This window comes from Hemitrygon akajei, chromosome 8 (assembly GCF_048418815.1).
Source record: "Hemitrygon akajei chromosome 8, sHemAka1.3, whole genome shotgun sequence".
NCBI lineage: Eukaryota > Metazoa > Chordata > Chondrichthyes > Myliobatiformes > Dasyatidae > Hemitrygon > Hemitrygon akajei.
Window position 1 is genome coordinate 38083621 of NC_133131.1, and position 26739 is coordinate 38110359.

The 26739-nt window shown below is 43.8% G+C and overlaps 1 protein-coding gene across 1 annotated transcript in view; it reads left to right on the forward strand.

Moving 5' to 3' along the window:
* Window positions 1-5486: 5486 nt before the first annotated feature.
* Window positions 5487-26739, forward strand: part of vps37d (VPS37D subunit of ESCRT-I) — a 64315-nt gene continuing 43062 nt past the window's right edge. The window contains exons 1-2 of the mRNA XM_073053638.1: window positions 5487-5667; window positions 15832-16003. Coding sequence (XP_072909739.1) covers window positions 5569-5667; window positions 15832-16003 — 271 coding nt within the window. The 5' untranslated portion in view covers window positions 5487-5568. The remainder of the gene's footprint in view (window positions 5668-15831; window positions 16004-26739) is intronic.

Here is a 26739-nt window from a genome sequence, read left to right on the forward strand (position 1 = left end):
CCTCGGTTGAGAATCCCTCCACTAATATTTGACATTTCCACACTGGGAGAAAGACTAACTGCGCTTTTCATGTGTCTCAAAATTTTATGAACATCTATCAGGTTTCCCCTCAGCCTCAAGATGTTCCAGGGAAAGCAATGCAAGTTTTTTCCCAAACTCTTCTTATTGAGAATACTCTCTAATCCAGATAGCTTCCTGATAAACGTATTATGCACTCTCTGCAAAGTTTCCATATGCTTCTGTAACAGGACAACCAGAAATGCACAGATTGTCAAGTCCTGGAGTTGTGGAAGGCAAGCAGAGGGAAATGGACATCTAAAATGGGGAAGAACCCCCATTCTATGCTGTTATAAGATAGTGGTAACTACCTGCAGGCTGACTAGTACAGAAATGGAAGGAAAGCTGTTTCTGGAGATTAACAGAGGGCACCAGAGGGCTCTGAGAAGCCAAGAGAGGGCAGAGTTTTGTACGATCCTAGATCTGTGGAGGCAATCCATGAGGATTTTAAAAAGTTTCCTAATGTTCAATACAACAGAGCAGATGACAGAAGTACCTTTGAGCTTACTAACTTGCCAGAAGTGAGTCCTGGAGCTAGACAGAATGGAAAATAGGCCCTTCTGCCCATCCTGTCCATACTAACCAAGCTGCCCAACTCTAATAGCCCCATTTGAGAGGAACTCAAGTACCCTCAACAAAAAAGTACCAGTCATTTCATGCTTTCAGAGACTTCTACATCAACTTGACAAAGGACCTTTTTGCAGGCTGGTCCTAGAGTGAATAGCAACATTGCAGCATACAGGGTGCCTTCGGGAGACTATAAAGTCTCTCAACCCAAGGCCTAAATAGACTGGGTAGAGATCGACAGATAGAGCGAACAACTGAAAGTTCCAAATATCCAGAGCTGTCAGCTGGCATCGTCTGGAGGACATCACACCAAAAACCTGCAGCTTTCTCCTGCATTGTCAGAACCACTTTAATGAAAACATTCTGGTAACCATTTCTGGGTGTTCTTAAGTTAGACTAAGCAGGTATGAGACAGTCTCGCTGTTACTACTTAATGGTTCACTGTACACTGTAAATCTTACTCTGGCTGAAGCCAGTACCACCAGGGAGGCAGACATATCCAAGACCCAAGATCCTAGACCTAAGCTTCTTCAGTAATATCATCAATAGATCTGAAGTGAGGATGTTTACAGATGAGTGCATAATCTTCAATTCCATATACAACTCTTCAGCAAACACACCTGCAGATGGTAAGCCCAGATAACATTCACACATGGGCTGGTAAGTGGCAAATAGTGTTCATGCCATCAAGAATCCCAAGCAATGATCATCCCTGATAAGAGAGTCTAACCTCCTACCTGTGATGTTCAATAGCATCACATTGACCAGAAGCTCAACTGGGTCAGGCACACAAATACTTTGACTACAAGCGGGTATCCTGGAGCAAGTTACCCACCTCCTCAAAACTTTTCCACCATTTACAAGGAACAAGTCCGGATGTGTCACCATAACCTCCACACTCACTGGCACAAGTGCAGCTCCAAACACTCTCATCCAACTCAACACCATCCAATCCACATCTGTTTGCTAACCCATCTTTCACTCTCAGCATTCAGTCCTTCCACCACAATCTACAGTTGCTCCTGTATGTTGGTCTGCAAAATGCACTGCAGTTACCCTCCTAGGCTATCTTGACAGTGTCTCACAGTCTCAGAAACTCTGCCGTCACCAAGGACCTCTGCTGCTTGGGAACACTGCCTTTTATATATGTTCTACAGTGAGGCTCCCGCACTTCCCAAAGTGAAACTCAGTGTGAAGTGGTCGGCCTTGATGGAATTGCAGTGGATTTTCTGCCTCCCTTGTGGCAGCAGCTCCAGCCAGAGTCGGGTTCCACTGTGTGCAACGAGCCATTAAATAGCAACGCCGAGACCTTCTTGCGCCTGCTCAGCCTAACTGCTTGAGAAAACCAAGAAATGGTTCATCGCTTTCGAGTCACACACCTTACTGTTTTGAAAATACACTGTCATTCCTTCCTCATCACCGTGTGAAATCCAGGAACTTCCTGCCCAACTACGCTACAGCAGTTCAGGAAAGTGGCTCAGTCAAGAGCAGTTCGGGATGGAGAAAAAAAATCTGCTCTTACTAGTGATGCCCAGATACCAATGAATAAATAATGAGCTGGAGTACAGCAAGGAGATACCGAGCTTAGTGACACGGTGTCATGACAATGACCTTTTCCTCAACGTCAGTAAAAGAAAGAAGCTGGCCATTGACCTTAGGAAGGGCAGGGGCGGGGCATGGTGTACATACTCAAAGTTCAAAGTAAATTTTATTATCAAAGTGCATACATGTCACCATATACAGCCCTGAGATTCATTTTCTTCTGGGCATACTCATTAATTCTATAGAATAATAACTGTAACAGAATCAATGAAAGACCACCCAACTAAAGAGTTCAAGCAGAGCGCAGACGACAACAAACTGTGCAAATGCAAAAAGAAACAATAATAATAAATAAATAAGCAATAAAGGGTCAGCATAACATCATGGGCCAAAGGGCCTGTACTGTGCTGTATTGTCCTATGTTCTATGTTCTTAAATATTGAGAACATGAGATGAAGAGTCCTTGAAAATGAGTACATTGGTTGTGGGAACATTTCAATGATGGGTCAAGTGAAGTTAGCCCCTTTGGTACAAGAGACTGATGGTTGAGGGGTAATAACTGTTCCTGAACCTGGTGGTGTGAGTCCTGAGGCTCTTGTACCTTCTTCCTGATGGCAGCAGTGAGAAGAGAGCATGTCCTAGGTGGTGGGATCCCTGACGATGGATGCTGCTTTTCTGCAACAGTGTTTCATGTAGATGTGCCCAACGTTGGGAGGGCTTTAGCTGAGATCGACTGGGCCGTATCCACTACTTTTTGTAGGATTTTCCATTCAAGGGCATTTGTGTTTCTGTACCAGGTTGCGATGCAGTCAGTGAATATACACAGCTATAGAATTTGTCGAAGTGTTAGATATTATGCTGAATTGCCGCAAACTTCCACGGAAATAGAGGCATTGCTGCGCTTCCTTCATAATCTGGGGCTAGGGCAGGTCCTCCAAAATAATAACACCCAGGAATTTGAAGTTGCTGACCCTCTCCACCGCTGATCCTCCTGTTTACATCGAAGGTGCAGAGGTTGAGAGGGGTGAGAGCTTCAAGTTTCTAGGAGTGGACATCACCAACAGCCTGCCCTGGTCCGACCACATTGATACCACGGCCAAGAGTGCTACCTGCGTCCCTTTGACCATCATCAGTTTGTATTGATGTACCACAGAATGCATCACGGCCTGGTATGGCCGCTGCTCTGCCTACGACCACAAGAAAATGCACAGAGTCGCAGTCACAGTTCAGCACACCACAGAAACCAGCTTCCATCCCATGGACTGCGGTTACCTTCTCACTGCCTCGGTAAAGCAGCTTAATCAAAGATTCCACTCACCCCGGACAATCTCCCTTCCCACCATGCCCCATCCCCAGATCCAATAGAAGATACTAAAGCCTGGAAACACATACCTCCCGGCTTCTACCACCATTATAAGACTATTGAATAGTTCCCTAATATAATAAGATGGACTATTGATCTCACAGTCTACCTCATTGTGATCTTGAATCTTATTGTCTATCTGCACTGCATGTGAATGTAACACTCTATCCTGCACTGTTGTTTTACCAATTCACGAATTGATCTGTATGAACAGGGTACAAGACAAATTTTTCACTCTCACCTCAGTACGTGACAATATAAACCAATTCACCAATTTAAATGAGAAAGTTTGACACAGGATCCTGCTGATGTTTCAGTTGCCTTTCTTTTGGGTGGGGGAATATTTACCCAGCTTGCAACTCACTCAGCTGACTGATGAACGTGTCTCCCAGAACCGCACGAGCACATGGGGATCCTTAAGGAGGACACGTGCTGTGAGCTGGGCAGAATGCTGGTCTGTAATAGATACAGTACAGTGCCATGCTGGATCCTGCCACAGGATCTGAAAGCAAATTTGCCAGCATGAATACAGAGGTACTGGCCCCCTTGCACCTGCTCCTGTAATCCAGTGGTGAAGTGCAACCAGAAACAGCCAAAAGAGTTGAGCTAGTAAGCTGCACATTCATGGGAGTTGCCCAACATTTTCCAGCGCACACACTGAAGAATAACAGGAATTCCCAGCAACATCCAGGCCCTTCCAGATGCACAGACTATAAAGTATTTAATAGACATATTTATATTTCATAACATCTTGCTATTTATCCATTTAGTGATGAAAGTATTTTCACTAAGGTGCAGTATAATGTTAAGAATTTACCAAGTTGAAACCTCTCGTTATTTTGAAGACCTGAGATAAAATCTTTAGCTGTAAACATCATCACCAGTGTGGTTTGGAGAACAGGGTGGGAAGACTTTCATTTATAAATAGGAATTATAATTCACTCAAACCTGCAGTCTGGGTGAGCTCATATCGACAGGGGGATCCACGCCATAAACCCACCATATCGGTGAAGTAAACCCATCCAAAGAATGTCTGCACAATACCTCCATGTTTGCCACGTTATCATGGATTTAAATAGGATGATCACCTTTTCACCATCATCTGTCCCTCAATTACACCTACACTCATCAATCGCAGGACTCACATTCCTGACATCCTGTGTAAATACACTTATCTCCAAAACTCTGCCTCCCACACGTGAATACATATCATCCCCTTCACTCATCACTCCTGTGTTCACCGGCCAACCAACAATCTCAGAACATGTTCATCTTTGCTCCCAAGTCCTTCCTCTCTGAGAACCTCCTCTAGCCCTCAAACACTCTTCTGGCATCCCAAAGACTTTCCACCGACTCCAAGTCACAAGTCTTGGAAAGTGGAAAACTGTCCATTTGCTTACACGACAGTGTCTTCAACAGCGCTCTGCACCATCGAGCACAGAACAGTCTGTTTGACCGGCATCTCATCAAACACGTACAATATTTCTTCTCACACCACCAGTGTGCCTTTTCCAAAACGCATTGCAATTGTCCCTCTAGTCCACTCCTCCCAAGCCTGCAGCCCCCTCCAGAGAGAGAAAAGCAACAAACCCATGGGGTCTCCACCGCCCACAGGTTCCCCTCCAAATCTCCTGACCTCGTGCTGTGTGGTCCTGACTCCTTCCCCGGAGTACAGCGAGAACACCATCAGCTTCCCAAGGGTAATTGGAGATGGACAATAAATGCTGGTCCGTGAAAAGTGAACGAGGAACTGGTCCGTTTCTCTATTGCTAATTATGCCCCAGTTGCAGGCAATTGTGATGCAAACTACACTAACACGTTGCATTGTTTTTGATCCGTATCATTCCCCCGCCCCGCTCCATCGCTCGCCACCTCTGCAGCCCCACCTGGCGGCCGCGGCTTCCCCCCCAGTCCCCGCCCCGCTGCACACACTCCGCCCCGGTTCGCTGTCCCTGTGTCTCGGATGCTGCCGCTGGCATGGTCCGGCTCCGCTGTTAACTCCGTGGCGCGTACCCCTCCGGTGGCAGACCGACCGCAGCATGTCCCGGGACCGCTTCGGTATCTTCAGCACCCGGCAGCTGAAGGAAGTGTTGGAGGACGAGGAGAAATTCGCCAGCATGGTGCAGCTGAGCCCGCAGGTAGGGATCGAGACACCAGTCACATTGTAATAAATCGCAGCACAGGGACCCGTGGGCGTCGGACCCTCTTCAATTTAACATTGAATTTGCACCTCTCCCAACGGCAGATAGTGAGGGGGAAATGAACAAATACTTGCATATCCAGAGCCATTAATTTATTATAAAAAAGATTTTAAGAGACACTCGAAATCCTTTTATCCTGGAGGGATGGTGATGGGACTGGAGGCTAGAGCAATGCAGAGTAATTGGGAATCGGAGCAGGTGAACTCTGGTTTTAGTTTGGAACAAAGAGTGGAGATCTGTGCAGTTGCTGATAGCATCCACTGTTGACCGCGTTACTCACAACGGAAGGAATCTATTGTGTGCCGGCTGACGGGTTCCTTTGACCCCTGAGACTCCAGCTAACTAGCACCGACGTTCAAAAGTGCCCCAGTGACAACCTATTGTTGCTGGAGCCACACTTCAGCTGTCAACAGCTTTCATCGTCCGGGCACAGGGTGTTAAATGAACAGGTGGGTTTGACTGCTAACTGTTTACATCAGAAAGAGGGAACGGAGTGGGCACGTCAGCCCCTCAGCCTTCCTCACCTTTCAAAAAGATCATGGCCGCTGATCTACCTCAACGCCATTTCCCTGTCCCATTCCCAGACTATTTGATCCTGCTTGTATCCAGAAATCCACGGCAAGCCACTCCAGCAGAGAATTCCAAAGATTCATCATACTCTGACTGAAGAAAGTTGATTCAGAATTAACATGTTTTTTAAAAAAAATAAGCAATGCAGCTATCCACAAGGCAACATTAAAAACATTGTTAACTTCCTCCTTTCAGAATTCTAACACTTTTTTAGAATAGAGACTCTACAAACTGTTGTTTACCTAACTCTATCCTCCCCTCAGCTGAAGTGGTTCAAAGGAAGAGATACACAATGCATGATAAGTTTAAGGTAATTTCTCTCACTTATAGATATGATTGAGATAATGAATCATTTTCTTTTCCAAAAACAGACAGAATCTGTATCTCTAAAAGCTCTCAAATGGAGGTGAATAACTCTATTGCAGATTGCCGTGGAGAAGCTGGGTTCTTCTCTTTAGACTAAGGAAGTTTGAGACCATAAGGCATAGGAGATAGGAGCAGATCATTTGGCCCGTTGAGTTTGCTGTACCATTTGATCATGGCTGAGTTATTTTCCCTCTTAACCCCATTCTCCTGCCTTCTCTCCATAATTTTTGATTCCCTTACTAATCAACATCTGCTTTAAATATACTCAATGCCTTGGTCGCCACAGTTTAATGTGGCAACAAATTCTACAGATTCACAGCCTTCTGGCGAAAGAAATTCCTTTAGGATTATCCTTCTATTCTGAGGCTGTGTCCTCTGGTCCCTTACTCTTCCATTATCGGAAACATCCATTCTCTGTGAGCCTTTCAATGACATCTGCCCTCATTCTTCTAAACTACAACGAGTACAGGCCCAGGGCCATCAAACATTCCTCATACATTTGAGGGGAGATGTTAGGCCAAGGGAAGTTGGAGTGAGCTTGGGTTGCTCTTGGAGCTGTAATGACCTGGATCCACTGTTGGTGTGGTGTTAGAAGTAGAAACAAACAGTGATCTGGAGATGTGGAGCACTTTGGTCCATCGTGACAAGAAAATACTGTAAAGATAGTTCAGCTGAGGAAGGAAGAAAAATGCGGGAAATGTTGAGAATGCAGAGGAATTATATACTTAAGAAAAATAAATGCAAGTAAATCATAACTTCCATAGTCAGTACAGGAATATCACTATGGGAATAATCAGGAACAATATATGGGCAAAATTAAGCTAATGGATAAAGAGGAACAAAGTGGGAGTGTAAATAAAAACTTTAAAAACGGGTCTCCGTTGAGTAACAAACATTTTTACAAATGTCTGTAAATCGATTTTTGTATGCAAGTCAGAAAATACATAAAATTCACTCATAACAGTAAGCATACCTCCACATTCTTGGATTGACTAGCATCAGAATCATACAGGTCTGACAGGAAAGAACAAACACTAAATTTAGAAGGGGAGGGGAAACTAGTGCTGTTGTTTGCAGGAATTAGTGTGTGGTCATATGCCTGACTCTGAACTTAATAATATGGGAGCTTGAATGAAAGGGTGTCCATAAGTCAAATGTTCTTAACCTGGGGATGGCCTGACATATTGAACATAATGCAGGTCGAGTGCCCCTTATCTAAAATTCTAACATCCAAAATCCTCTGAAACCCAAAATATTTTTGAACGCTGACATGATGTCATAAATGGAAAATTCCACAAGGTGCTGGGAAGGTTCCAGGTGATGCTCAGGTTTCTGACATTACTGAGACTGTAATGAACAGATGGCTAATGAAAAATAGAAAAACACTGTACAAAATGAAGCTTTCGATGGTGTATTGAAAGAGTGGATTTGACAGTGTCGGAGTGAATATATACTGATCATGAAACAAGCAAAGCTCCATCACGATGAACTGAAGGTAATTGAGAATATTCAGCTGGCTGGTTGCAGAAATTTAGAAAAAGGTGTTAAATTTTTAGATTTAAAGAAACTTCAAAGATAAAGCTTCTGCTGATCATGAAACAATAGAGAAATTCTTTGACGAGTTTGTGAAAATCATCGCTGATGAACACCAGAACAAGTCTGCAAAGCTGATTGTTATTAAAACTTCCGTAAAACCTGATAAAAGTAAAATACAAATAGAGTGTACTGTAACCTTTTAATCAAAACGGCATTGTAGGTGGGGACTGAAAGCCTGCTGTTGTATGTTGGTGTTCAATGGCTGATTCAGGTATTCTCTGATGCTGCTGTACTGCGATTGTTACCCTGCATGCACTGTAGATGCAGTATATTAATGGCATGGAATAATTTTTACTGTTAAGTACATGCGTGATAAGCAAACAAAGGACTAAGACTGCTTACTGGTAGCACATAAGTTCAGTTGGAAATTATTTTGGTGATACGGAGATCAGTGGACCTTTCCAGCCCTTCGACTCACGTGTCACTCCAGCAGCCCTGACAATTCCAATTAACCTTATTACAGTATATATTCCAAAATCAAAAAAAAATCCAAAATTTAAAAAAATTCTATCCCCAGGCATATCAGATAAGGGGTACTCAACTTGAATCAACAAAAAGCATTTGAAATAAAGAAACTGGAAACTCAATAATAAACTTCAAAGTTCTAGGAAGGCAGAAAGATACAGCACTTAACCTACCCTGCAGAATAATACTAGTTGTTGGTCTGTATTTGGTGCCTTGTTGATGGAAGATGACAACACAAATAAACCATCCTGCTACTGTTCAAGATCCCCAGTCAAGCAGATTGGAGATCACGGTTTAACACCTTAATGTAAAGGATAGTGCATCTTCTAGTGCAGTCAAAATTCAGTCCTAAATTGGAGCTTTAACCAGCAACTGGGTTGCATGGTAGGTGGAGAGAGAACAAATAAACAAGAGATAAAATAGTTAAAATTATGGGGCAAATACTTTCCAGCAGTCATTGAAAAGTGTGCTAATTTGTTACCCAGTCTCAGTTGTATATCTGTATCCAAGAACTGTGAATGCACTGCAGACCCGGTTAATAAGTTAGAGCACTTCAGATCAATGAATTGCCGGATAGGTACACCATGCAGCACAGCTAGAGGTGGTATGATGAAAGGCTGCTGGGGGTTGTGTAGATGGGGAGGTCGTGCTGAGTGAGAGTTTGTGAAGGCACTTATGAACAGTGATGAAATTCTGCTCAAATTTAATTCCTGTACGAGTTATTCATTCTAAATTCATGCTGCACATCTGTGGCCACCGTTGGTTTTGATTCAATTAAGCCACCTACTTTGATCTGATTTGCTCTCAGACAAAAATAGATTTAGGTAAATTTGCTCGGATCATAATGAATGAGGAAACCCTTCTACACATTCCTTAATTCGCCCTTTTTTTAACAACTGAGCATCCTTTTCCCTTGCCACATCCCTTTGCTTATTAAATGGTTCCAGGATTTATGCCTCCATAGGTGTTCTTAGAAGCCTGGTTTCAAGTGTGAAGATTACATGTTTCGAAACAATGATCTTTCACCAGAACCAGGAACTGTTAGAAGACAAATGCGTTTTCGGTTGGGTGGGGGTGTGTGAAAAGTACGAATCGAATGCCCGTGATAGAATGGGGACTGAATATCAGAAGGCTGGCTGATGGCAGCTGATCTCTCTGGGGGAGATGGGGATGGAAAGTGTTGGATGAGTTTAGGGGAGCCCAAGGTCGGACCCGATGTTCAGCTTTTCCAGCGACTGCCACTTTCATTTCTCACTTTTCACAGTACTCTCATGCTCTCTCTGAGAGGCCCTTCACCCTGCCTGACTGGTTTGCTCAAAGTTTCGGTGGCAGCAACACACTCACACAACGTTTACCACCCACAGTCTACATGGGGTATTTAATCATCTCCAGAACCCTGAACTGGAACACAATGAGTTTCTGCTCTGGGTTTTCCTTTTTCTCTTGAATCATTGGCCGTTTAATTGTGATGCAGTTCCTTGCCATTCTTTCAACATCTTTTAGTCCTTTGTATAATGTCCTCCTGATGCTCACCCTCATCTTATCTCATAAACTTAGATTCCAACTCTGGAGATCACCCTAGTGGATTACCTTGCACTGCACTTCCATTATTCCTCAGTGACTACCACTGAACATGATGGTCCAGCTGGAGCATTGTGTGTTTGATCCTCTCAGCCATCTTGAATTCAGTAAAATCAATGAGATATCTAAATATAACTGTTATGAAATACTTTTGGATGTTTTACATATTGGCTCTATTAAGAATAATTTTTCTTTACAAGCAGACAGCTAACTTGTGCTACACTTTTCTATCTAATTAATAATAACTTCCATGTTTGATGTAACTGGTGTCCTACACTGGTTTAGGTATGTCGATACGCTTTGTGAGCCTAGCCCGGCAGTAAACTCTCTCTTTATTGGGTGAGCAGAATCATAGAGCTAATTGGGTTGGCTCTATGGTACAATGGACTATTGACACTCCATATCTGTGATCAATTGGTTTGAAAATGAGTTAACCCAAGCAAGAGTTTGCATATTGCAGTAATCTTCACAGAATTGAGCTCAACTGCCCCTGCCACAAAGATATTGTGGTCAAAAGAGCAGGTGAGAGGCTGTGGATGGGTGACTCACTTCCTGACATTCAAAGCTTTTCCACTACCTACAAGGCACAAGTCAAAGGCGTGATGGAATTCTCTCCACTTGTCTTCAGCGCAGCCTCCAGCAGTCACTGAAGCGACACAGTGGTGTTGCAGTTAACGTGACGCTAGTGACCTGGGTTCAGTTCCACCCCTGTCTGTATGGAGTTTGCACGTTCTCCCCGTAATCGCGTGGGTTTCATCTGAGCACACACATTTCCTCTCACGTTCCAAATTCATTTAGGATAGTAGGTTAGTTGCTCACATACGTGTAACAGGGCAGCGCGGGCTTGTTGGGCCAGAAGAGCTTTGTTACTGTGTTGTAACTCTAAATAAAATAAAAGCTCTCAAGGAGCATAAGATCATCCAGAACACCATACTGGTTTGGGAATCCTAAATATTAATTCCCTCTGCCACCAGCTAGCAATGATTACCATCAGTAAAATACACTGTAGTTACTCACCTGGGCTACACTGACATTCCCTTCCAAGCCCATGACCTCTAGCAGGACAAGTGCATGAGAACACAACCTCCTGTGGCTTCCCCACACAGCAGCTTGATTTGGAAATGTGGTGTCATAGGTGTAAATCCTCTAATTCTCTATACATTATACCATATATGTCAAACTCAAGGCCCGCGGGCCAAATCCGGCCCGCGGTGGAATTATCTTTGGCCCACGAGATAATATCTAATTACTATTAAAGCTGGCTCCAGTAATCGAAGCGCCTATGGCGTATGATATGGCTAATGCTGAGTTTATTCAGGTACCAGGTTTTCAGGGTTTTTAGTGTTTATTCGGCAGTCTTCTTCATAAGAAACGGAATTTGTAAAGTGAAACACTTTGTAGTTATAGCAGAGACTGAGACACATGAGAGCAGGCTGAAAAAACGGAGGCAACGAAAGCTGCGTTCGCACGCGTCCGACTGATCCGGCCCGCATGAAGCTGCATTTTGCTCAATCCGGCCCGTGACCTAAAATGAGTTTGACACCCCTGCTTTATACCAAGGAATCACCTTCACCAGGACCATAGGCCTCTCAAGGCAGTTAGAGATCATGTTAAATTATTGCTTTCCTCTCTTTCTCTTTTGCCTGTTACACCACTGGCGTTTAGGGTAGCAATGAAGGTCCTCCATCTCATGGCTTCAGATGTAGGATTCTTCATTGCTGTTTCTGTAACAGTTTTGTTTTACCACTCAGGGTTGTTAGAACTGAGCTGAGCTCCTGAACCTGGAGGACTGGTGGACCACTCTTAGTCTGGCCTCTGTCCTTTGACCTGTTTGGCATGGTGACACTACCAAAAGCCAAAGCATAAAGCCCTAACTCCAGCCAACACAGCTCTCCAGGTCATTGAGGCACACGAGCCTCCAGACCACAACAAGGTAGTGGTCCTCTTTGAGGATTGCTTCCCAGGGGCTCCCAAATAGAAATAAATCAACATAATAATCCTCAGTCTGAAACGTCGACCGGTTATTCTTCTCCATGGACGCTGCCTGATCTGCTGAGTTCCTCTAGCATTTTGTGTGTGTTTCTCTGGATTTCCAGCATCTGCAGAATCTCTTGCGTGGTTGAAACAGTCCTGCTGTATATCGTGTAAGATGTATAGCAGGGAGTAAAACATTGAGGCCTTCCACTGTTCATCTACAGAGTGAACACTGAACTCTCCTTCTGTCAATGGAATGACGGGTGGCTGTAGGATACCCTCGTACGGGAGGACGGGGGAAAAGTAAGCGGCAGAGAAGGAGATTGCACGCTATGCCTTCAGAGCAAATGGCCTCTCTTCCTCAGTGCTTACATTCACATGATGTCCATGTTTTAATGATACAATGTTAGCCTGTTTGTGAGTAATGAGCTGTGAGAAATTATGCATGCAGATCGACAGTTAAGAGATTGATCTTTCTGGCAGACAATAATATTAATAATTAACCAGCCAATTAATTTGTAGTGGAAGGTAAAGGAAGCGGGCAATATCATAAATGATTTTAGGAAATGCAAATGACGGTGATCCGAGTAAACTCACCCTGTTCAGTAATGCGCACCAACTGACGCCCAAGGTGGTGCGGTCTTTCATTGATTCTATTATGAATTTATTGAGCATGCGTACAAGAAAATGAATCTCAGGGTTGTATATGGTGCATATATGTACTTTGATAATGAAGTTACTTTGAACTATGAACTATTGACTGTCAGAAGCCTTGGTCCTATCTCTACCAGAAATAGAAATGGCTGAGTTGCCTCTGGCCTGCTTAGGCTCCCTGTCTCAATACAATTAACATGTCAAACTGCTCCATAGTTAGGGAATCCTTTTCATCTCAGCTTGCTTATTTTTAATCTTGCCACCTTTAAGCTAACATTCCTTGCGATTTAAACCCTTCAGTACAATCAGCGATTAAGTAACATCAGTTTCATCAAAAAGATGTTCCTGATGATGTCCCTGAGCTAGTTACTGCTGACTGGATCAGTAATCCAAGCAAAACACCGCAGATGCTGGAAACCTGAAATAAATGTTCAGCAGAGCAAGCACTATCTATAGAGGGAGAAGCAGTGATGATGTTTTACCAGAAATGGAAAAAGCTAGAAACAGAACAAGTTTGAAGCTGCTGACAAAAGGAGAGAAGACCAAAAGGGAAGGTCTATGAGAGGATGATGGGCAGGAGATTAAAACTCATGGAATTAGGGTGCACATGGCTAGAGAATAAAATAGAGATTAAACTGGTGCCCTTTTCTGAGGATAAAAGTAGGTGGAAACAATCAAATTTCAAATTAGCAGAAGAGGAAATGGAAAAAAACATATACAGATGTATGGCTGGAACATCTGTGTACTTGTTGAATTCGGTGTTAAGTCTGGAAGGCCCTGATATGTTCAATCAGTGAGGAGCTGTTAAGGAATAGCACAGGTTAGGGGCAGAGGTCCGACTCCTATTTTGTTCTCTTCTTCAGACAGTTAATTTTACACGGTATATCTTGCATCTTTCTTCTGTGGTTTCTGAAAGTGATTATGCCAAACAGGTTGCTCTAGCTGACAGAACAGGAAACAAAGTTCAGGGTGTTCCTCGCCATAATCTGGAGATGCATCAGTAGGGGGAATTGATTGAAGATCGTATTGACATTGATAAACAGGAATCTGGTACACATGTATCAAATTGTTGTATGTTTGACATTGTACAGTGGACCATTTGGCTCATTGATTCTGTGCAAGCTCCATGTTAACTAATTCCTTAAATCCTATTCTCCTGTTCTTTCCCTATGTGTTTAGTTCATGCTGGTCTGATTCTCTTTTGAAAGCCATAAGCAACTCTTCAGCTACCATTACACACAGAAGATATCCCGATCATAACCACACTGGGTACAAAATACAGATTTTTCTTTGCATAACACTTTCACATCCATCCTCAATCCACTCTGTCTTCTACATCTCTCTTGAAATCTGTGTCCTCTATTAAGAGCACCTCCCCTCCATTGATTTTATCCAAATGTGCCATAGCCCTTTTGCCCATATCCCTTTGTTCTTGCATGCTTTGTTAGAAATGCTAATATGAAGCTTGCAACACTATTGCTCTTGGTGACACAGGGAGCATTTTTTATTGCTCCTGAAAGCACAGGAAATTGCAGAAAGTCGGTCACATCCTAAATGCATACTTGTTCGAAAACTGAGTGAGAAAGATATGCACATTCTGTACACGTATCCTTGAGGAAAGGACACAAAGTTAAATTGCTGAAGCTGTGAGGTATGGTACACAGCTTTTACCGGAAATGGATATGCTACAAATGTAAGATATTGCAACATCGATGTTGGAAACAGCAACCAGTATTTCTCATTCTACACCTGTCTGTGTCTCCGCTCGGTTCTGTGTCCTCAGTCATCTCTGAGTAATTTCGAAGCATTATCAGTTTTATTTTTTAGTAAATCAAACACTGCTGCTGTACACAGAACACTTCATCAGGCATGTAAAGTACTTTATCTGATAGTAGTGACTATTTATATCTTATAACAAGAGCCAGTAGTCACCAACTTACAGTGCAGAAGCTGGTCCAGCTTCCTGCCTCACAAAAATACACAGCCACATGCAATCACAAAGCATCAGGCAGCACAAATAATGTTTCTGACCTGATAACAATGGCTGGATAACAATGATAACAGGTGTGTGTGTGTGTGTGTGTGTGTGTGTGTGTGTGTGTGTGTGTGTGTGTGTGTGTGTGTGTGTGTGTGTGTGTGTGTGTGTGTGTGTGTGTGTGTGTGTGTGTGTGTGTGTGTGTGTGTGTGTGTGTGTGTGTGTGTGTGTGTGTGTGTGTGTGTGTGTCCCCATCCGTCCATCCTAAGAAATCAGAGTCCATTATGTGCTCCTTGCAACCAAAGATCTATTAAAGCTTCATTAGACGGCCTCTTTGTCCCCGCCAAATCTTCCTGCTCTTTCAGATTCAGATTTAGACCTAGATTTATCTGTCACATGTACACAGAAACATACGGTGAAAAGTGACATTTGCGTTAGGAATGTGCTGGGAGCAGCCTTCAAGTGTTCCCACATATTCTGCCACCACCATAACATGTCCAAGTGATTTGGTTCAACAGTGGAGAATGTACCCAAATGGAATTCTTAAGCTGCGAAACTCCAGCCGATGTGAAGAAACTTCAGGGTTCATTGTGTTTCTGTGGTTTCTCATTCTGAGCTACTTTCCTCTCTCTCTTCAACGAGCTTTGCATTTAGCAAAAACACCCAGAAACAATGAGCCACACGCCTTTCTAAGAAGTATGAAGTCAGTGGAAGTGGATGGTTAATAGTGTCATACAGCAGAGCAGCATTATAACGTAATCACCTTTGAGCAAGCAGGCGGTCATTTTTAAATACAAATGTGTCTAACACCATCACCTAAAGAGCTACCACTGGGGATAATGTGCTGCTGGTAAGGACACGGAGGAGCTGCGTCCTTTGCGTGTGCATCTCTGGGGCTGATGCATGTGTTTGCGCTTTAGTTACAGGCACTCCAGCAGGAGCGGGAGACAATCCTGGCCAATAACCGGAGCATGGCAGAGAAGAATCTCGGCATGCAGCCCGTGCTGGACACCAGCAAACTGCAGTTAGCCACAAAGTACCAGGAGCTGCTGGAGGTAACTACAGTATGTGCAGAGAAGCAGAGAAAAGTGGGTAAGTTTCTGTAATGGCTGGGCAAGACTATTTGAATATGACTGGCTTCTTCCTGCTAAGTACTGAATCAAATGTACGCGGAAAGGAAGATAGCAAAGAAATGTCGGTGCGTGGCCTCCTCTTGTGCCAAGAAGAGGCCACCCTCAGGGTGGAGGAACAACACCTTATATTCCGTCTGGGTAGCCTCCAACCTGATGGTATGAATATCGATTTCTCCTTCTGGTGAGAAAAAATTGCCTCCCCAGTCCCCTCTTCTATTCCCCACACTGGCCTCTTACCTGCCTACCACCCCCCCGGGTTACCCCACCCTTTCCCTTTCACCTTTGGTCCACTCTCCTCTCCCGTCAGATCTCTTCCTCTCCAACCCTTCGTCCTTCCCACCCACCTATCACCTTCCCCTCCCCCCCACCTTGTTTAATTCTGGCGTCTTCCCCCTTCCTTTTCAGTTCTGAAATGTCGACTGTCTGTTCATTTCCACAGATGCTGCCTAACCTGCCGAGTTCCCCCAGCGTTTTGTGTGTTTTGCAAACCAATTGAGTACTTTTAATGTTTCTCTTGTTTCTGATGATATTTGCTGGAGCATCAAAGATTAAAACAAGTTGGTCTATTGTTCTACATACAGGCATCTATGTGACCTTATTGCTGATAGTGAGCTGCCAAGAGTGAGTTTGAAAACCAAAGTTTTGTGGTTAGGTCTGGTGGTGGTGTAGTTAAGTTACCAGACTCATAACCTGAGTCCTGAATTCAAATCCTGCCGTGGGCCTGTGGAATTTAAATTAATAAACTGCTTTGTGCAAAGAACAACTAGTCTTATCCCAAAAAATATTGCAGATACTTTAAACCTGAAACAGAAAGTGTTGGAAAAACCCGTTAATTTTCAATAGGGTGGGGGGGGGAGGAGAACTAAAGGAATATTTCTGAAAGGGTAAGAGCAGATGACTAACTGTGGCAGTTAAAATCAGATTAAGTTTCTTTGTTTTTGTTACTGGTGGTAAATCTGTGAGGAATGTCTGTTAGGCTAGATTGAGAGAAAAGCTCAATCAATAGACAATAGACAGTAGGTGCAGGAGTAGGCCATTCGGCCCTTCTAGCCAGCACTGCCATTCACTGTGATCATGGCTGATCATACACAATCAGTACCCCGTTCCTGCCCTCTCCCCATATCCCTTGACCCCGCTATCTATAAGAGCTCTATCTAACTCTCTCTTGAATGCATCCAGAGACTTGGCCTCCACTGCCTTCTGGGGCAGAGCATTCCACATATCTACCACTCTCTGGGTGAAAAAGTTTTTCTGCATCTCTGTTCTAAATGGCCTACCCCTTATTCTTAAACTGTGGCCTCTAGTTCTGGACTCACCCATCAGCGGGAACATGCTTCCTGCCTCCAGTGTGTCCAATCCCTTAATAATCTTATATGTTTCAATCAGATCCCCTCTCATCCTTCTAAATTCCAGTGTATACAAGCCCAGTCGCTCCAATCTTTCAACATATGACAGTCCTGCCATTACGGGAATTAACCTTGTGAATCTACGCTGCACTCCCTCAATAGCAAGAATGTCCTTCCTCAAATTTGGAGACCAAAACTGCACACAATACTCCAGGTGTGGTCTCACCAGGGCCCTGTACAGCTGCAGAAGGACTTCTTTACTCCTATACGCAATTCCTCTTGTTATAAAAGCCAGCATGCCATTAGCTTTCTTCACTGCCTGTTGTACCTGCATACTTGCTTTCATTGACTGATGTACAAGAACACCTAGATCTCGCTGTACTTCCCCTTTTCCTAACTTGACTCCATTTAGATAGTAATCTGCCTTCCTGTTCTTGCCACCAAAGTGGATAACCTCACATTTATCCACAATAAACTGCATCTGCCATACATTTGCCCACTCACCCAACCTGTCCAAGTCACCCTGCATTCTCATAACATCCTCCTGACATTTCACACTGCCACCCAGCTTTGTGTCATCAGCAAATTTGCTAATGTTACTTTTAATCCCTTCATCTAAATCATTAATGTATATTGTAAACAGCTGCGGTCCCAGCACCGAACCTTACGGTACCCCACTGGTCACAGCCTGCCATTCCGAAAGGGACCCGTTAATCACAACTCTTTGTTTCCTGTCAGCCAGCCAATTTTCAATCCATGCCAGTACTCTGCCCCCAATACCATGTGCCCTAATTTTGCCCACTAATCTCCTATGTGAGACTTTATCAAAAGCTTTCTGGAAGTCCAGGTACACTGCATCCACTGGCTCTCCCTTGTCTATTTTCATAGTTACATCCTCAAAAAACTCCAGAAGATTAGTCAAGCATGATTTTCTCTTCATATATCCTCGCTGACTCAGACTGATCCTTCTACTGCTATCCAAATGTGTCGTAATTTCCTCTTTTATAATTGACTCCAGCATCTTTCCCACCACTGAAGTCAGGCTAACCGGTCTATAATTCCCTGTTTTCTCTCTCCCTCCTTTCTTGAAAAGTGGGACAACATTAGCCGCCCTCCAATCAGCAGGAACTGTTCCTGAATCTATAGAACATTGGAAAATGATTACCAATGCGTCCACGATTTCTAGAGCCACCTCTTTAGGTACCCTGGGATGCAGACCATCAGGTCCCGGGGACTTATCAGCCTTCAGACTCAACAGTCTATCCAACACCGTTTCTTGCCTAATATAAATTTCCTCCAGTTCATCCTTTACCCTAGTTCCTTTGGCCACTATTACATCTGGAAGATTGTTTGTGTCTTCCCTAGTGAAGACAGATCCAAAGTACCTGTTCAACTCATCTGCCATTTCCTTGTTCCCCATAATAAATTCACCCGTTTCTGTCTTCAATGGCCCAATTTTGGTCTTAACTATTTTTTTGCTATTCACATAGCTAAAGAAGCTTTTAGTATCCTCTTTTATATTCTTGGCTAGTTTACCTTCATACCTCATTTTTTCTTTGCGTATTGCCTTTTTTGTTATCTTCTGTTGCTCTTTAAAAGCTTCCCAGTCCTCCTGTTTCCTGCTCATCTTTGCTATGTTATACTTCTCTTTTAATTTTATACTGCCCTTTACTTCCCTCGTCAGCCACGGCCGCCCCTTACTCCCCTTAGGATCTTTCTTCCTCTTTGGAATGAACCGATCCTGCACCTTCTGCATTATTCCCAGAAATACCTGCCATTTTTGTTCCACTGTCTTCCCTGCTAGGGTATTGTTCCATTGAACTTTGGCCAGCTCCTCCCTCATAGCTCTATAGTTCCCTTTGTTCAACTGTAATACTGACACATCCAATTTTCCCTTCTCCTTCTCAAATTGTAGGTTAAAACATATCATATTATGGCCACTACCTCCTAATGGTTCCTTTACCTCGAGGTCCCTGATCAAATCCGGTTCATTGCACAACACTAAATCTAGAATTGCCTTCTCCCTGGTAGGCTCCAGTACAAGCTGTTCTAAGGATCCATCTCGGAGGCACTCCACAAACTCCCTTTCTTGGGGTCCAGTACCATTCTGATTCTCCCAGTCTACCTGCATGTTGAAATCCCCCATGACAACTGTATCATTACCTTTGTGACATGCCAATTTTAACTCTTCATTCAACTTACACCCTATATCCAGACTGCTGTTTGGGGGCCTGTAGATAACTACCATTAGGGTCTTTCTACCCTTAGAATTTCTCAGTTCTATCCATACTGACTCTACATCCCCAGATTCTATGTCCCCCCTCGCAAGGGACTGAATATCATTCCTCACCAACAGAGCCACCCCACCCCCTCTGCCAGTTAGTCTGTCCTTTCAATAAGATGTATATCCTTGAATATTCATTTCCCAGGCCCTGTCCGCTTGAAGCCATGTCTCTGTTATTCCCACAACATCGTACTTGCCAATTTCCAACTGAGTCTCAAGCTCATCTACTTTATTCCTTATACTTCGTGCATTCATATATAATACTTTTAATTCGGTACTCCCCTCTCCTTTCATATCAATTCCTATTTCACTTGGCCATACTGTATGATCTCTTCTTGAGCTTTCTACTCCATTGATTCTGTTGTCCTTTTTAACTTTTCTTATTTTCACTTTCCCTTTAACTCCATCCTTATATTTCCAGTTCATCCCCTCCCCACCCCCCACTACTTAGTTTGAACACATCCGTGTAGCAGTGGCAAACCTGTCTGCCAGAATGCTGGTCCCTCGCCTATTAATGTGCAACCCGTCCCTTTTGTACAATTCATCCCTACCCCAAAACAGATCCCAGTGGTCCAAGAATGTAAATCCTTGCTTCCTGCATCAGTTCCTCAGCCACACGTTCAGATCCATTATCTCCCTGTTCCTGCCCTCTCCAGCACGAGGAACTGGAAGCAAACCAGAGATAACCACACTGGAAGTCCTGCTTTTCAGCCTTCTTCCGAGTTCTCTGAAGTCCCGCTGCAGAATGTCCTTCCTCTTCTTCCCAATGTCATTTGTGCCGACATGCACTACCACTTCCAGCTGTTCACCTTCACCCTTGAGGATTCCCTGCAATCGGTCCGTGATGTCCTGGATCCTAGCACCAGGGAGGCAACAGACCATCCTTAAATCTCGCCTGTTGCCGCAGAAACCCCTTTCCGTACCTCTTACTATGGAGTCCCCTACTACCACGGCTCTTCCTGATGTCTGACTCCTCGGCCCAATCAAAATGATAAAAGTTAGAAGTGGCCAGTTTTGTGACAGAAAGTTAGAATGAGTTACCTAATGTTGGAGAATTTGATAATGAATCTCAAAAGCCAGAATTAGTCTTAACAGCTAGCCTTCGTGATGAAGACTGTTAAAAATAGTGCCTATCGCCACAATAGGCCGATGGCAGATGCAATCTCAAGGGCTCTCCACGAGGCTTTAGACCACCTGGACAACACAAACTCCTGTGTCAGGCTGCTGTACATCGACTATAGCTCAGCATTTTAACACCATCATTCCCACAATCCTGATTGAGAAGTTACAGAACCTGGGCCCCTGTACCTCCCTCTGCAATTGGATCCTTGACTTCCTAACTGGAAGACCACAATCTGTGTGGATTGGTGACTTCTCCTCGCTGACAATCAACACTAGTGCACCTCAGGGGTGTGTGCTTAGCCCACTGCTCTACTCTCTATATACCCATGACCTTGTGCCTAGGCATAGCTCAAATTCCATCTATAAATTTGCTGATGTTACAACCATTGTTGGTAGAATCTCAGGTGGTGATGAGAGGGCGTACAGGAGTGAGATATACCAACTAGTGGAGTGGTGCCACAGCAACAACCTGGCACTCAATGAAAAAACTGATCGTGGACTTCAGGAAGGGTAAGACGAAGGAACACATACCAGTCCTCGTGGAGGGATCAGAAGTGGAGAGAGTGAGCAATTTCAAGTTCCTGGGTGTCAAGATCTCTGAGGATCTAACCTGGTCCCAGCATATTGATGCAGTTATAAAGAAGGCAAGACAGTGGCTATACTTTATCAGGAGTTTGAAGAGATTTGGTATGTCAACAAATACACTCAAGAACTTCTATAGTTATACCGTGGAGAGCATTCTGACAGGCTGCATCACTGTCTGGTATGGTGTGGGGTGGGGGGGGGGGGCTGGGTTCATACTGCATAGGACCAAAAGAAGCTGCAGAAGGTTGTAAATCTAGTCGGCTCCATCTTGGGTACTAGCCTACAAAATACCCAGGACATCTTCAGGGAGCGGTGAATCAAGAAAGGCAGCTTTCATTATTAAGGACCCCCAGCACCCAGGGAATGCCCTTTTCTCACTGTTACCATCAGGTAGGAAGTACAGAAGCCTAAAGGCACACACTCAGCAATTCAGGAACACTTCTTCCCTTCTGCCATCCGATTCCTAAATGGACATTGAACCCTTGGACACTACCTCACTTTTTTATATATAGAATTTCTGTTTTTTTGCATGATTTTTAATCTATTCAATATACGTATACAGGTAGTCCCCAAGTTACGAATGTCCGACTTACGAACAACTTGTACTTGTGAACCGAGGAAGGAGAATGCCGTCCGCCATCTTAAGTCGAATTGCGACGCTGTCCGCCATTTTAAGTCGTTGCCGTTGACACTGTGTTGAGGGTGTAACTTTGTATTTGGCTTAAATTTTTCTTAGCAAAATTCACCCTGACCCCGCCCCCCTTTTCTGGTAGGCTGGTGGTGTAGTGAGATCAGCACCGGGCTCGAGAACAGAGGTTCCCGAGTTCCATCCAGTGACAGACCGCTTCCGAGCGCGCTCTCCATCCATGTCGGGTTGATGTCAAGCTCGCAACTCGACCTCGTAAAAAAAACACTGCCACCTCCAGTTTAAATTCCCACGTGGAATATTGTAGAGGATCAAATACCCAAACCCAGCACAGCCCCCACTTGTTTTATTTAACCTGTCTCAATGCTGTGGACTTTAGGACCCGGGGAATTCAGTGCGGTGGTCCTTAGGACCCAGCGGAACTCAGGACCCGCCGCCCGTAGTGTTTCTGTTCCGTTGATGGGAAGCGATCGCGATTGAAAATAAAGTGAAAATAATAAAGCGTTTGGAAAGAGGTGAAACATCACTGGTCATTGGAAAAGCGTTAGGCTACAGTCAGTCAATGATAGGAACAATTTGAAAGGATAAAGGATAAAGTGAGAATAATGGAGCATGTGAAAGGCCCTGCTCCAATGAAAGCTAATTATTACTGGAATACAGACGTTTCTTAAGTGTTTTATATGCATAGAAAGGTAAAATATATACTAAGACAAACGTTTGACTAACTGATGCTAAATAATACCGGATGTACTTGTTCCAACTTACGTACAAATCCAACTTAAAGACGGACTCAGGAACGGAACTCGTTCATAACCCAGGGGCTGCCTGTACTGTATAAAGTATACTGAATTTTTTTTTCTTCTAGATTATGTATTGCATTGAACTGCTGCTGCTAAGTTAACAAATTTCATGTCACATGCCGGTGATAATAAGCCTGATTCTGATTCTGAGATAGGAACTTGCCAACCTCATCTGATCTGACCTATGGGTGAATTCAAACCCAACCAATATTCAAACATGAGGAAATCTGCAGATGCTGGAAATTCAACCTGACGAAGGGTCTCGGCCCGAAACGTCGACAGTGCTTCTCCTATAGATGCTGCCTGGCCTGCTGTGTTCCACCGGCATTTTGTGTGTATTGTCCCAACTAATATTGCTGCCTGATAAAGTGGAGCAATCCAAGGTTAATCAGACACAGTATAAGCAGTAACTCAGAGAATGTGAATTGATTATAGAAATATGCCAACCATATTTGATTAAAATGATAGAGGCTTTGATGAGGTGATGCATTATATGCCGAACCATAGACTTGCCATGAAGACGGCTGCCCATGGAAGGGAAGTGGAAGCATAGATCGAGAACTGGCAGAGTGACAGGGGGCAGTGTAAACAATGGTCACCTTTCAGATTGGAGGGAACTTGCCCCCAGCCGTCACCATCAGGACCACTGCTTCTCTTAATAAATATTAATATTGGGCCCGGATACATAAGAATTGGCTTTCCAAATCCGCAGATAATCAAGACTTGGAAGAAGGATTGCAGCAGACCTCAAGTGGATATGAACAGGATGATGGAGTGGGCAGCAATGTACAGGGGTGTGCAAGAGAAAATACAGTGTTATACTTCAACTGGAAGAACAAGGAGAGGCAATAGAAACTCAAAGACACCATGCGGGAGATGAGAGATCTGGAGATACTGTATGTATGTGAGTTGTTGTTGGGGTCAAGGAGGTTGAGAAACCAATTCAGATTTCTGTTTCTGAGCTTCATAAAGAGAAGTCATGATCAGCCTTTATAAGGTAATGATTTGGCCAATTTTGGAGCATTTTGTTCAGATCTAAATACTTGAGGAAAAATATGAAAGCCTTGGAGAGAATACAAACAAGATGGCTGGAATGATTCCAGAAGTGAAGGGCCCAGTTGCATGGATAGACCTGGAGAGGTTGAGAGGGAATATGACAGGAGCATGTGAAAATGATGAAGGATCCGGTTGGAACAGGTAGAAACTGGAGCAAAAGTGAAGTATGGAAAACTTCTTTTTACATTGCGAGTGGATGGGTTCTGAAGTGCATTGCAGTGTGTGTAGTAGAAACAGATTGAATGATGGTGTTCTAAAGACAGTTGGATACAATGCTTGAAAGGACAAAAATGGTGGGGCTCCAGTGAGGGAGGGGTCGATGGACTAGTTAGCTAGATTGTTCTTGCATAGAGTCAGCACTGACTGAATGATCAGATGGCCCTTCATATATTAATATTGCTGAAATCCTGATCTGATTGGTTGTTGCATTTCATAATGATGGACACCTGTGCGGGTGAGTTTTTTAAAGTGGAAAAGATGTTCTGCTGGGACATTTCCACTCTGTTGGCCTTGGATATCTGGGTCCATTGGTACGGTTAGTCTGGTGTCTTCCGTGGTTCCAGTGGATGACCGTGACTTCTTCCGTGCCTTGTCTTACCCTTCACTCTGCACAAAACGTTGCAGAACCGCCTTCCTGGTCGGTGGATCTTGTTGATCTCATCTGCCCAGTCCACCAGAGCTGACAGCGTCAGCTAGGACAGGAATAAACCCTATTTCACCGGCGGGGAATTGGGTGGGGTATGAGGCCTGCCTGCTACATTCACCCGGTTTAGCCCACCTGTTGAAGTAGTGTTGTCACATGCAGACAGGTACTTGGAGCCACAGGTGAGAGCTGAGTGGTGGGGATCAAGGTGAGTGAGTTGCTCTGGAATGGACACACAAGCCCTCTTTGCCAGAGGTGCTGCCCCTCCCTGGACACTTCAACCTGAAAATACCTCAATTACCTCCTCCTGAAATCCTGAAGAACACATTTCCAAATATATAAACCGCCTATGTTTAGCATTTTCTGAGGAGGGAAGTGGAGGAATCAGCTACAGGCTTCAGAATGAGACTGAGTGAAGGTCAGCTGCTTGCCACTAGCAGAGTCTCCTGTGGAACCGAGGTAGTCTTGCACTAATAGGGCTGTGAATTCGCATTGTTCCTGCCTGACATGATCCAGAAATAAGACGCTGTGAAGTTGAGGTGGTGGAAGCACATACAATAGAAACATTTGAGAGTTATTTGAACAGGCACATGAACAAGCAGGAAGTGGAGGAGCACAGGCATTGTGCAGGCATATAGGGTTAGATTAGCACGTTTGGCACAGGCATTGTAAATCAAGGAACCTGTCCCCAAACTGTATCGTTCTCTGTTGACTTAGCACCTTTATAGTGCCAAAACATCACATTGCACATAATAGGAGTATTTTAAAACAAAAAGTTACACGCGAACACGTGATATTTTGGCAAGTTTCCAGCCATATCTCAAATGGGGAATGAGAAGGGGGAGAGATTTAGAGAGGGTGGGGTATTCCAGAACTTGGGACCATAGTATCTAAAATTCACAGCTGCTAATATTGGAGTCATTAAAATAAGGACACACATTCATTCATTTGTTTGGTGCCATGTCATACGACGTGGGCGATCGTGGTCTTCCATGTGTCTCAATCTGAGAAGTTCTAATAAGCTCTTCAAAACTTCTGCCTGTCCATCCCTTGATGTAACTCATGAATGTCATGTGCTGTTGATCACAACTTTTTCTGCCATCAATTTTTCCTGTCAAGCTTCTCTTTCCTCAGTACATGCCCCAGAAATTCCAGCTGCTGTTTCCTGATTGAGGATATCAGCTCTCTTACTCCAACTTTTCACAACACTTCCTCATTTGTTACTCTACCTTTCCATGATATTTTCATCGTTCTTCTCAAAAACTACATTTCTGCAGCTTCAAGCTTTCCTTCGACTTGCTTTGACATTCTCCAATATTTGCTTCCATATGTTAGTGTGGAATGAACCATACCACAACGTTCTGAGTTTTGTACCCAGAGAAATTGTTATTCTTTAGTTTCTTGCTCAAACGTTCTAACGTGCACTTAATAATCCCAATCTTCCTCCTAATTTCAACATCAGCCCTACCATCAAATGTTATTGTGCTCACTGAGTAATTGAAATTCCATGTTTGTTTAATTGTTTTGTTGCCCACTTTAAGATTGTATTTCTGTATTTCTTCTTTGTGACAACCATACATTCGGTCTTCTTGGTCACTCCTCTCTTTGGATTTTCTTCAACGACTGTACCTAGAATTTCTTGGAGCTTCTCTTTAGAAGTAACTATCAACACTGTGTTGTCTGCATATCATAGGTTGGTCAAATTGTATCCACCAATTATCATGCCTGGAATGCTGTTAAATTCTCTTAGAACCTTGCTATAAAGATTGGATAGGTTAGGTGAGAGAACGCAACCCTGTATGGCTCCCTTCTTAATCTGGACAAAGTCATTTGTCTCATTTTCAGCTCTCATTCCTGCTCTTTGTTCCCAGAACAAATTTCTGATGGTTCTGATATGTTTCAATTCAATTTTCAAGTGCTGAGGAATCAATGTCCAAGCTCTTCATGGCTCACTTTATCAAAGGCTTTGGTATAATCGATGGAAACATAGGTTTAGGTCATTCTGGACCTCTATGGCGTGCTCACAAATCATTTGAAGGAAGAAGATCGCATTTCATGTTTCCTATCTTCGGTGAAGCTGCACTGCTCTCGCGCGATCTCTGGTTTCATGTTGTTTCTTGCTCTCATTGTGATGATTCATAGTGCAACTTTCACAATGTGACTCATGAAACTAGTTGTGCGATGTAACTCGCCTTCAATTGCTTTAGGTTCCT